This window comes from Melanerpes formicivorus, unplaced genomic scaffold (assembly GCF_026170545.1).
Source record: "Melanerpes formicivorus ecotype bairdi unplaced genomic scaffold, bMelFor1.0.p_v2 SCAF_20, whole genome shotgun sequence".
NCBI lineage: Eukaryota > Metazoa > Chordata > Aves > Piciformes > Picidae > Melanerpes > Melanerpes formicivorus.
This window is the reverse complement of record NW_027142372.1, coordinates 10,852,318-10,865,255: the sequence shown is the minus strand read 5'-3', so window position 1 is coordinate 10,865,255 and position 12,938 is coordinate 10,852,318. Positions and strand designations below refer to the sequence as shown.

General features: G+C 52.0%; 1 protein-coding gene across 1 annotated transcript in view; it reads right to left on the bottom strand.

The window, feature by feature from the left end:
- The window catches only part of JPH3 (junctophilin 3), a 71,162-nt gene that overhangs the window by 37,482 nt on the left and 20,742 nt on the right, over positions 1-12,938 (bottom strand). The window contains exon 2 of the mRNA XM_068150810.1: positions 7,658-8,435. Coding sequence (XP_068006911.1) covers positions 7,658-8,435 — 778 coding nt within the window. The remainder of the gene's footprint in view (positions 1-7,657; positions 8,436-12,938) is intronic.

The following is a 12,938-nucleotide window of genomic DNA, read 5'->3' as shown; positions in this document are numbered from 1 at the left end:
CACTGGGTGTTTTGCTTCCTCCTGCATCCCAAGAGCCCTCTCCTGCTTCATTCCACAGCAAAACCACCCCCTCCAGCTGCAGCACAAACTATGTCTGCCAGGAGCATATGGATTTTGGAGATCTTCCCTGATGAGTTCAGGGAGAAGGGAAGAGCTGGTTGGCAGCAGGGTGAGTCCAAAGGGCTGTGTGACTCTGCCCTCAGCCCACTCTGTTAGAAATGATTTTATGAACCCACATCACACCCTAGGACAGGGAGCTGGGGTGCTTTAGTTCATATTCAGCTCAGCAGAGAGGGAAGATGGTGGGAAACGCCAGAATGGGAGCAACCACCGTGGCTGAAGGATGGGAGAGCAATGAAAGGAGAGTGGCTAACAAAACCTGCACTGAGCTGCTTTCCTAGAATCTGAAAAAGACCCTGCTGGATTATTTTGTAAAGCATAATTCCTTCCAGTGCATGACAGACACTGAATTTCCTAACCTGTTGGTGCCTATGCACCTCTCCACCTCTGCATGGCAGTGCAGGCAGTGGGGTGGCATCTGGGGACACACAGAGCTGGCCCTGCGTGAGCGTGAGGCTGCTCTTGACGTTTGGCATGGCCAGAGAAGGGCTTAATGCCCTAAGTCCTGTCTGAGCAGGAAGCTACTAAATTGGTATTGCAGGAAGACTTAAAGAGTCAAGGTGCAGACAGCAGATCCTGCGAGAGCTGGCAGTGGGTAAGGATGCCATGTCCTGGGATGCCATCCCAGGATCTGCCACCGTGTCCTGAACTGGAGGTTGGAATTGTGCTTGCCATGAGTCAGAGGTCCTTGTGTCATCCCAGCTGACAGCAACGCAGGGACGGGAGCAATAACAGCTGATGCTCATCTCTGCTGCCACGAGATCACCTGGCCCCTGTCAACATGCTGGAGCTTGTGCCCAGGCAGGAGGAGGGGAAGGAGGGGGCAGAGGGAAGGAGCTGGCAGGAGGGAAAGTCTGAGTGCCCTGCTGCAGCTCAGCTCCACTCCCCATCCACGGGGAAGCTTGCTGGAGGCTGCCAGCCCCGGGGTTTGTTCCTGTCTGCATTGCACAGGGACTGTTGGGGGGAGAGAGGGCAGGAAGGAGGAGGATAATGCTGCCCTAACGAGAATTACCTCCTGCCCCAGCTGATTCCACCCTTTGAGTCACCTCCAGCCATCCTCTCTGTGCTTTTCTCTCTGTCTCTTTGCTGGGAAGGGAAGGACAGGGCATGCTCTCCATGCACCAGACCCAGTGTGATGCCATCAGTGAACCCATCAGTTCCCAGAGAATGGGTAGAGGTGGCTCCTGACAGCCCCAAGCTCCAGATGGCTGGAGAGGGAAAATGGGACAGGACTTCTCCAAGGGGTCCTAGGCAGAGGAACCCCATCCTGAACCATGCAGTGCCCAAAGAGGGGATGGACTAGGTGGTGGGAGACACTGACAGGCTTGGTCTGATCCCTGAAACATTTGCTCAGTCCCAGTTCAGTTGTGGAACGTTTCAGCTCACCCACTGCCAGTTCATCCTTGCCATCCTGACCCAATAAAGCAGACACACAACTCTCTGGGGACCAAAGCATTGCCCTTACACCCTCCATCCCTTCTCATCCTCTTTGCTTCCTATCTTGACCCAAGGAAGAGGTCACACAACCGTTTGGGACCACGGTGTTCCCCTTACACACCCCCCACGCCCCCCCTCGCTCCCCATCCGCAGTGAAAGCCCCGCCGGCAGGACGAGGCGGGGACTAGGGTGAGACTAATGCGGGAGCCCCGCAGCCACCTCCTGCAGGCATGGGAGAAGCCAGCAGAAACCCGAAATCAAAGGCAGCCGAGTACAATTGGGAAGCTGGAGGCAGAGGCCTGCGAGAGCATTAAGCAGCATTATTCCGGCTGGGCGTACTGCCGGCAGTGACATTACCGCAGCTCAGAGCCCCTGGGAGCAGGGCTGCAGAATCCCTTCTTCCCGCCGGGTGTTGCTTAGGCTGCATTTCCATTCTCTGAAACAACAAACACCTGCTCGGCCCCAGCAACCTTCTGCACTTTGCTGTTCAGCTCTCCTGGGTTTTTCTTGCCTTCCTGCTCCCCGTTGTGTGTCGAAGGCTGGATGGATGCTTTGCCCTCACTGCAGCATCACAGAATCATAGAATCATTCAGGTTGGGATAGACCTTCAAGATCATCAAGTCCAACTATTAGCCCTACTCTACCAAGTCCACCATTCAGGCATGTCCCCAAGCACCACATTTACACAGCTCATCACATGCAGGGATGGTGACTCACCCACCTCCCTGGGCAGCTTGGTCCAATGCCCAACAACTCTTTCAATGAAAATTGTTTCCTAATATCCAGCCTAGACCTCCCCGAGTGCAGCTTGAGGTCCTGCCTTCTTGTTCTCTCACTAGGGAGGAGAGATCAACACCCACCTCATGACAACCTCCCTTCAGGTAGTTGTGGAGAGTGATAAGGTCTGAAGGAGCATCCATACTGAGTCCAAACATTTCCCTTCACTCATCCTCACTGCTGGGTTGTCTTTGTCCACCTCCTTTTCCTTTACCTCCCCAGTTTCCCCTTCTGAAGTTGAATGACACTGTGCTAATTTGTAGCCTGACTCCTCCTGAGACTATGGAGCTTAATTATATTTTTCTCATCGTTGGTGAAGGGCTTGGCTATAATTATGCCTGCAAAAGCATTAGTTAGGACTAACCTGAGGACAGCATCTCCTCCAGGGTGCTGGGGACAGGCTGCTCCAAGGAGCTGTTATTTCAGGTGCTGTCCCACGAAGCCTGCACTAGAGAAGAGCTGAACACTTGCCAAATGCTGCCCATCTCTGGGACTCCTATATCCAGCAGCAGTGACATCCCGTCCTCTCATAAATAGTCCAGCCAGTAATTACAAAACCTTGAACTGTGGTAGCAGAAGGAAGCCCTGGAGAGAATGGAGGACTGCCTGCTTTGTGTTAAAGCTATAATCATACATCTCAGTGAGCTGGAGTTGGTCCTGAGCACTCCACGATGCTCCACATGCTTTCATCCTGCATGTCCAGCAGCTATGCTGAAAGTCAAGGGGAGAGGATGAGCTTTGTGGCCCAGCTCACTTGCCTGGACATTATATTTTAGTATACCATGACACACCAGTGCCTATGGACTATTTGCCTGAGGTATGAAGCAGAAGGAGGGACAGAGGAGGCCACAAAGATGATCTGAGGGCTGGAGCACCCCTCCTATGAGGACAGGCTGAGATAGCTGGGGTTACTCAGCCTGCAGAAAAGAAAGCTCCAGGGAGACCTTAGGGCAGCCTTCCAGTACTTAAAGGAGGGCTACAGGAGAGCTGGAGAGGGACTTGTTATAAAGGCATGGAACAACAGGGCAAGGTGTAATGGTTTCGCACTGGAAGAAGATGGATTTAGATGAGACAGTAGGAATAAATTCTCCCCCATGAGGATGGCAAGGCACAGGAACAGGTTGCCCAGAGAAGCTGTGGAGGCCCTGAGCCTAGAAGTGTTCAAATCCAGGTTGGATGGGGCCTTGAGCAACCTGCTCTACTAGAAGGTGTCCCTGTTGATGGCAGGGTGGGTTGGAACTAGATAATCTTTAAGGTCCCTTTCAACCTAAACCATTCCATGAACCTATGAACATTAGCACCAATGAGATGGGAGTCAGTGTCTCCAGGGCATCCTTCATCCTTCCAGGGTAGCAGCAGAAAGAGTGATGGCTCTTGGCTGATAGGAGAAGGGAATGAAGCATCCCATAGCACAGAGAGGACACTGCTCCCCTTAATTTAAACAGGTTGGGAAAAGGCTCCCTGGCTACCTCCAAAAAAACCAAGAGCTGATATCAACAGCAGGTTTTCAGACCTGATTCATCCCCCTCCTTGCCCATTGACTCTGCACAAGCTATTTCAGCCAGACAGAGGGGGAGAGAAAGTGTTTTCATTTCCATTTCTGCATTTTCATTTTCACTTCTACGAAGGAAAAGAAAAAGCAAACCAGGAGAGTCAGCTCCTGAACCTAAAAACTGCTCCTTAGAAGAGCTTCCTTCTCTGTGCCACGGCTAACGCCGCTCCGTGCTCAGACTCAAACGACTTTGAGGATCCAATTTCCTTGTCTCCAGTACACTGTTTTTAGCCTGCTTTCCTCAGGAAATGGGGCTCACTTCTGTGATTGTGCTGTTTATGTATCTCTGTGCCATCACTCCCACACTAATAACTTTTGAACGTGTTGGCCAATTCCAACTGACTCTGACAGAGAGGCAGAGATTTCAAAAATACTTGGATTCCTACAAATTTAATGAAATCCGTGGGTGGGCACAGATTTTCCCCCACCAAGGGAAAGGCTGCAGCGTGAACTCAGCCGGATTATTAGACAGAAGGGAACGCCACACTCGCACGCACGGATAGACACACACCGGTGCTGTCATCGCATCCCCAGGCGGCGGTAAACCCGAGCTCATGTTGGTGCTGGGGGGGGGGAAAATTGCCCCCCTGAGCCCCAAAGCCACCAAAATGAGCACCAGGAGGCCTCCACCAATGCACCCACTGGCGGTGTGGAGCATTTCTCTGCGTTTGGATGATGCAGTTTGGTGTGGGCGCTGCAGGGGAGTGTTTACTCGTTTAGAAGCTTTACAATTAATCAGGCTAAATATATGGAAGACTTCTTAGCTGGTTGTAGGCTTGTAAAACCTTGCTGTCTTCTGCTTCTGGTCTAGTGGTGACCTGGCAGTGTTGGGGTAATGGTTGGACATGATGAACTTAAGGATCTCTTCCAATCAAAATGATGCTGTGGTTCTATGATTCCATGGTTCTAGGATTCCATGATTCTATGGGTCTGTGATACTGTGATTCTGTGCTTCTATGAATCTATCATTCCATGTTTCTATGATTCTGTGGCTCTGTGATTCCCTAATTCCATGATCCCAATATTATATGATTCCATGTTTCTGTGATGCACACTGAAAGACTGCAAGAACAAAGGTTTCTTCCAACCTGGTTAATTCCTATTCTATTCTATTCTATTCTATTCTATTCTATTCTATTCTATTCTATTCTATTCTATTCTATTCTATTCTATTCTATTCTATTCTATTCTATTCTATTCCATCCTATTCTATTCTATCCTATTCTATTCTATCCCATCCCATCCCATCCCATCCCATCCCATCCCATCCTATCCTATCCTATCCTATCCTATCCTATCCTATCCTATCCTATCCTATCCTATCCTATCCTATCCTATCCTATCCTATCCCTTATAAAAGGAAAAACCTCAAGATGAATGCTCATGGATTTCACACAAATCAGGTTCTCCTCACTTGCATGGTCAGGTCCTCAGGCCTCCTCTGTGTGCAGTCAAATCGCAAACCCAACACATGCTCCTTGGGGCTGAGCGAAACTAATCCCATGCCACCTGCTCCATGTGCCTGGTAAAGCCTAAATCCTGCAATCCCACCCAAATGGTTTGGCTCTTTGCTGGTAGGTTTTGTGATCTCAACACAAACCATCAACACAGGCAGTAAAAAGCTCCTGGGATAGATGTCACTTGTGGTTGGTAACCCTGCACTAATGCACAGCACGAGTCAAATCGAAGTCTGCCCGGCCCTAGGGATGAGCTACACAGAAGATCAATAAAGGGCTTTTCAACATCCCAGCAGCCCTTGTGCTCTGGAGGCAGTGGCTGTGACATAGAAAGAGCCAAGCCCTGGGTTCCTGGTGATGCTTTCTCCCCCGTGTGTCTAGTCAAGGACAGACTAGTTAAGACCAAACACAAATGGTGGAAGAAGCCAAGCTGTGGGATGGAGATGCCAGGCTGCTCATGGAGCACTTCCTAATGGGACTGTGTTGAGTATCTGATGGACTGTCTGCACTTCCATTCATTTATTTCTTTGCATCCTCACTGATGACTGAAGTGGGCTCTGAGTGGTCCCCAAATCCCATATATTTTCTCCTCTTCCTTGTGCACATGTGGTCATGGGCTTCATCCTCCCAGCTCTCCTGCAGAGCTCAGGACCATGTCACCCCAGCCAGTACAGGAGATGAAGTTATTCATACCATGGCTTTCTTATCAGATTTGATTTTCTTCTTCTTTCTCATAATGAGAAGGTGGGCCATTACATGTCAATGGCTCATCAAGCATTTCCACCACGAGGGGATCATATCTCTTCCAAATCCCACCTCAGTGCACCAGGACCATAACCACCTGGTGATGGAGAATGCTCAGGCTCTCAGATCTGTCACTTCACAGTAGATCACAATTCCATGTTTCCATGATTCAGGCTTTTGTACTGAGGTGTTCACATCCCCAGATCCCAGGAAAAGATCTGACCTTTCTGCTGCTCTGCAGTCTGCTTCCTACCTGGCAGTCTAGTGGGATTTCTCATTTTTAACCCAAAGCTTTGACAACAATTGGGTACAATATCAACTCAAAAATGTCATCAAACCCAAATACACTCCCAAAAGCAAGCCTGGGAGCCTCATTCACATTGCAGATAAGTCATCAGCAGACATGCTGATAAAGATTTTGAGTGTGACTCTGCATACCAATGATCCAGAGTCAGCAATTAACCCAGCACAAGTGACTGAGGAGGAGGTACCTAGGTTTGTCCCCTAACCCCAGCCTGGCTGCTGTATGCAGCAGTAGCTCAGAAACCAGAGAGGAATGACAATGCTCTGTCAAACCAACCCTTAAAAGTGAGACAAAGAGTCCAGAATTTGGCAGAGGAGCCTTTCCTCCTCCACTCACCTATTGTCTGGGATCTCACTGCAAGTCAAGAAGTTCCAGGTGCATTTTGGGAGCCTACTAGAAGGTGTTTGAGCTGGCCATGAGCTTGGAGTCTGTCCCTATTTCAACCTAAATTAGACTTGACCCCTTTCCCTTCTCCATCCTTCTGGTTTTCATCCAGATCAGGTCCCAGCTCTGAATCACTGAGCAGTTCCATGATGGCTACAGACATCCCGGGGAGCAGGGGCTCCCTGAGGCTTGCAGGGATTATTTGGGTACCTAGATCTGCTGCTTTCTAGCAGAGCCTCAGGCAGGGCAAACTCTCCCCAAGCATCCACCAGCTGCAGCCAGCGATTTGACTGCTTTTCCACTCAAAACCTCTTTTGGGAACACAAATAGCTGGGAATCCTCCCAGCACAGGCCAACCCAGGGATGGTTCCCCTTGGCGGTAAGTCAGACAGATGATATGGGCGAGCAGCATCTCAGGAGCTCTGCCGCTAAGGGCATCATCATCCTGCTTACTAAAGAGGCTAGGCAGAAACAGAGCAGAAGACTCAGCACCTCCTGAGTGACAGCTATCATTCTATGCAGTGCAGTCCCATTGAGGTGCAACCACTGCTCTGGATGGCCTCACATGTCCACGCTGGCTGGTTCACAAAGGCCACTCAGAGTTAGCAGAGGGACAATTCAGCTTGGATCTACCTTCTTCTGAACACCACCCATGAGGCCTGGGCAAGGCCAGCAGCTTGGCTCTCCAGGATGCCGCTCACCCCTGCTTTAGGGTTCAGATAGCACTGACCACTGCCTATGCTAGCAGATGCCCACCACAAGGCTTGCCTGCTCCCAGCAGCTCACGTAAAATACCTACCCCTCCAGCACCTGCTACCACAAAAAGTCTTATCCCAGTTCTTCCACCCAGCCGCAGCCACCTCGGGCCGGGGAGCACCTTACCTGGAGGCCGCGATCTCCGCTTTCTGCTTGGCGATGGTGGCCGCCCGCTCGGCAGCCTCCACGGCTCGATCCACCTTCTCGCGGATCTTGCTGGCCCGCAGCGGGATGAGGTTCTTCCTCTTGCCGCTGACCAGGATGTTCTGCTTGTACTTGCCCTCCTCCTTGGTGCCGTCGGGGAAGGTCATGCAGCCGTAGCCGTGGCGCTTGTTGTTGGCCCATTCTCCTTCGTACTTCAGCCCGTCCGAGCGCTGGCTCACCCCGAAGCCTGACCTCTTGTCGTTCTTCCACTCGCCCACGTAGATCTCAGTGGTGGTGGCGTCGATGTCGTCTTCGATGACGGAGAGCTCGGCTTCGCCCTCGCCCAAGCTGATGGTGGAGTTGATGTCGCTGGCGGTGGAGCTGACCGTGCTCATCCCGGCCTCGCTCCGGAAAGAGCTCTGCTTGCTCCGCTGGCTGGCCAAGGAGCTCTTGGACTCAGACTTGCGGAGCTTGAGCCCGCTCAGCAGCGACCGCCGGAAGATGCCCTTCTTCTTGCTCTTGAGGATCTCGGCATCGCTGTGGGCCATGAGGACGAAGCCTCCCCGGGAGACCGCGGGGCTCCCGGCCACCGCCGGCGAGGAGTCGGGGTGGAGCGCCGTGCCATTGGTGTGCTCGCTGCGCAGGGAGTTGATGGATGTCCTCAGGGGTGACCTGATAACCGCAGCCATGCCGTAGGGAACGCTCTGCCGCACGCCGTAACCCTGGCGCATCCCTCCGACCCACTGGCCCTGGTATGTCCCTAGGAGGAGGAGACAAAAGCAAAGAGGGGTTTCATGACACGGCATCCTATGGACCGTGGGAGAGACAGGGAACTATTGGAAGGAGCACAGTGGAGGTTATGAAGGTGCTGAGGGGCCTGGAGCATCTCTGTGAGGAGCAAAGGCTGGGGCTGGTTAGCCTGGAGAAGGGCAGCCTGAGAGGGGATCTGATCAGTGCTCCAAAATAGCTAAAGGTGGGGACCAAGATGATGGGGCCAGACTCTTGTCAGTGGTGTCCAGCAGCAGGACAAGGGGCAACAGACACAAACTGGAACCCAGGAGGTTGTTTCTGAAGAGGAGGAGAAAATGCTTTGCTGTGAGGGTGCCAGAGCCCTGGTGCAGGCTGCCCAGAGAGGCTATGGAATCTCTGCAGACATCCAAACCCCAATGGACATTGTGATCTTGGGCAACCTGCTGTGGGTGACCCTGCTTGGACATGATCTCCAGAGGTCCCTTCCAAACTCCACCATGCTGGAATTGTGTGACTAACAGCACCAAACTCCTCTGCTAGCCTGTTCCTTAGCAGGAGCAGCAAGGTGCAGCTCTGCCTCCCTGTGTGACACGGACTGGAATCTCACATTACAGGAGGACAAAATAACATCTTGGTTAGATCATTGCAGGCATGTTCTCCAGGTGCAGAATGGAAATGTCAGAAGCTGGCTAAGACATCACTTCGCTTCAAGGTAGTGTCCCTTAGATCAACCCCTACCTTGAAAGGGAAGGGAACAGGGAGATGGGGTAGGGAATTGTTATGAGGGATCAGATCCCATTGCTGCCTATGCTGCTGGCAGGGCTGGCAGTGGTTGTCCGCTGTGGTGTTTGTTTCTGTTCGTAGAGCTGCTCATCTGGCATGGAGCAGAAGGGATCAGCTCTGTAGGAATCAAGGCCTCACAGAGAGAGATCCATTTGGAGATTCTCCTCAGGAATGTGCCCCTGCTTGCACTCCTACATCTGTGTGGGCTCACACTGGATTGGCTTCACTGGTCTTTAGCAGGACAAAACACACACAGGACCTCTCCACAGTACTGGGAATGGAAGCATCAAGAAATCCATCCAGCCTGGGGTGTGCAAGTGGAGCACAAAGTGTGGCCATAAACTGCAGTGCTTTATAATCCCTTCTCCTCCTGGGATTGACACCCTTTTGCCTTTTATCCCAGCCCAGTGACCTGTGGGGCTTGTCCTGATTCTTAGGTCAGTTAATCTTTTCTGGACTAGCTCAAGATGCATCCATTTTAGACTGGATATTGGGAAAAATGCCATTGCTGAAAGAGTGGTCAGGCATTGGAACAGGCTGCCCAGGGAGGTGGTGGAGTCACCATTCCTGAGGGGTTCAAAAAACGTGTAGGCATGGCACTTTGGGACACGGTTTGGTGGGCATGGGTTGATGGTTGGACTCAATGAACTTAGAGCTCCTTCCCAGCCAAAACAAGTCTATGATTCTATGAATTCACTGCTCACCAAAACCCTCTCAGGGTGGATTGGTCAGACTGAGGATGTGTCCTTGCCTGGCACTGGTGTTGCTGGGATGCTGTGGTTGATCCCAACCCCAGGCTGCCCTGCTCTCTCCCAGCCCTGGAGATGCAAAGAGCAAGGATGGGAGCAGGAAGCACCTTGAAGCACTGGGGCCTCCCTTCACCCCAGTCCTGCTCTTGCACACCAAGGGAGTCTTAAAACAGCCTTGCTGAAACAGTGAAGCCTGTGAGAGTCACACTGGAATGATGAAAACAGCCTGGATGGTGGTTGCTGGCTCCATCTGATAGAGTTTTACAGCCCTTTTGCACAAGATGCCCTTTGGCCTTTGCAAACAGGCCAGGATTTGGAGACATAAGCAACCCATCAGGTCCACCTGAACTGCAAAAATACTGTTCCCTGAGACCTGTCTGCCTTGCTGCAGCATTTTCTCTCTCACCACTTAGCAGCAGCACAGCAGAAGGTATTATTAAAATGAGTTGTGCTGGCCATGCCTCTCCCCAAACCCAGAGGAGCCCTCCTCTTGTCATCCCAACCCTACTCATCCTTCTACTCCATTGAATTCTCCATCCCCATCCTACCCTCCAGAATTTCCTTAGAGCTTTCCACCACCCAGTCCCCATAGCTCAGTGATTGCTCTGGATACAGATACAGGTTGGAGCAGCTCATGCTGAGCAAGGGAACTGCTTCCCAGGGGTAAGAAACCAGCACCTGTCATGTCTTAGGGTGCATTTTAGGGTGCATCAGCTGTTATCTAATGGCTCCCAGTGCTTTGCACAAATCCCTCAGGGCTCCATCACCCTTCTCAGCGCTCCGATGCAGGCAGTCCCCCAAGGTGCTACATTATCTGGGTGGCAGCCTTGTAACACCCCAAAAACATGCCAGCCTCAAGCTGAGGGACCCCACCATGACTGTTTCAGAGAAGGGACATGGAGAGGCAGGGCCAGGAGGGAAGGATTTACCGAGGGTTTATAGGATTAGCATGGGGGAGGGAGGCAAGCACTGGGATTATGTCAGGCGCTGGTGGGCAGAGTGAGGAGGTAGTGGCAGTGCTGGTGGGGAGAAGGATGGGGGACAATCATCAGGATGGATGGCAAACAGCTTGGCATGTCTTGTGGTTGAATTTGAGCAGTGATCCTGGTTTGCCCTACTGCAGCCCACTTTGGTGTCCTAAAGAACGGGTAACGATTGATGATCTACACCCACGGCTCTTCCTGTGCCCAGCAGCAAACTGGAATGGTGTCTGTGGCAGGAGAGAGCCCATCAAGCCATCTGGCCATCCTTGCAGACCTGGCACTGTGAAAGCACAGAGTCATAGCATTGTTTTGGTTGGAAGAGACCTTTAAGATCATCAGATCCAACCATCAGCCCAGCACTGCCAAGTCACCATTAAAGCATGTCCCTTAGCAATCTCTCCATTGCTTTGAAACCCCTCCAAAGATGGGGACTCCACCAGGGCCTTGGGCAGCCTGGCCCAGGCCTTGACAACCCTCAACGGGAAAAATTGTTCCTCACGTCCAGCCTAAACTTCCCCTGGCACAACTTGAGGCTATTTGTTCTTGTCATATGCCTTGCTCCCTGGGAGAAGATACCGACTCCCACCTAAGTCCAACCTCCTTTCAGAGAGTTGCAGAGAGACAGGTGGTCTCCTTTCAGCCTCCTTTTCTCCAGACTGAACAACCCCAGTTCTCCCAGCTGCCCTTCAGAAGACTGTCATTCCTCTTTCTGGCTCCATCCCAGAGTATCTCAGCATGATAACCTCTTGGGGGTGATGCGTGGCAGCTGGATGAGGGAGATAGCCTCCAACATCCTGAGCATCTGTGCAAAGGGAACCTGCAAGCTGGCTCCTCAGCCTGTGTTCAACCTCTTGTTTCTCCTAGAGATGGATCCAATGGGTTTCAGAGAAAGATGCCAGTGTGGGCAAAAGGACAGGAAGGAAAGATCCTGCATGAGATTCATCACAATCTGCTCTGCCCAAATCCTGGAATCCCTGTCCCTTGGCTGAACCTCTTGACTCGATCCCTGCCCTCAGGCAGATCCCTTGACCTCCCCATCTCCTAGCAAATCTGCAGCTGAAAAAAACCCCAAGCAGATTAAACAGAAGCACCACAAAGCAAGTACAGCCCTTGCTGGAAACCAGGGACAGCAGCAAAGAGCAGAAGAAAGGGCTCTTGGAGCAGACGTGACCATGTCTGAGCTGGAACAGAGATGGCAAATTGGTCTCAGCAGGTGACAGCTGCAGCCAGTGCCTGTGCTGTCCCCAGTATGGCAGAGGCTCCTGGGAAGCTGTCATCTTTGAATGGCCTAGAAGTCTACTCCTAGATCTGCACAGGTGCCAGAAGTCATCTCTGCATCTCCTTGGCAAAGCTGATCTTTCTAAGCAGAGGATGCAAGGACTTGAGGAGCCACCCCAGCCAGCCAGGCTGTCCTGCTTCTTCCCTCCCAGTATCCCAGAATCCCAGAATGATGGGGGTTGGAAGGGACCTCTGGACATCATTTAGTCCAGCCCCCCTTCTAAAGCAAGGCCACCCACAGCAGCTTGCCCAGGATCCCAATGTCCAGGCAGGTTTGGAATCTCTTCAGAGAAGCAGACTCCACAGCCTCTCTGGACAGCCTGCTCCAGGGCTCCAGCGCCCTCACAGCAAAGAATTCTCTCCTAATGTCCAGATAGAACCTTCTGGGTTCCAGTTTGTTCCTGTTGCCCCTTGCCCTGTCACTGGCCACTGCTGAGAAGAGTCTGTCCCCATCCTCTTGCCCTCCATTCTTTAGCTCTTGCTGAGCATTGAGCAGATCCCCTCCCAGGCTGCTCTTCTCCAGGATAAACAGCCCCAGGTTTCTCAGCCTTTCCTCCTCACAGACCTGCTCCAATCTCCTCATTGGAGCACATTGGAAGGAGCACAGTGGAGGTTATGAAGGTGCTGAGGGGCCTGGAGCATCTCTGTGAGGAGCAAAGGCTGGGGCTGGTTAGCCTGGAGAAGGGCAGCCTGAGAGGGGATCTGATCAGTGCTCCAAAA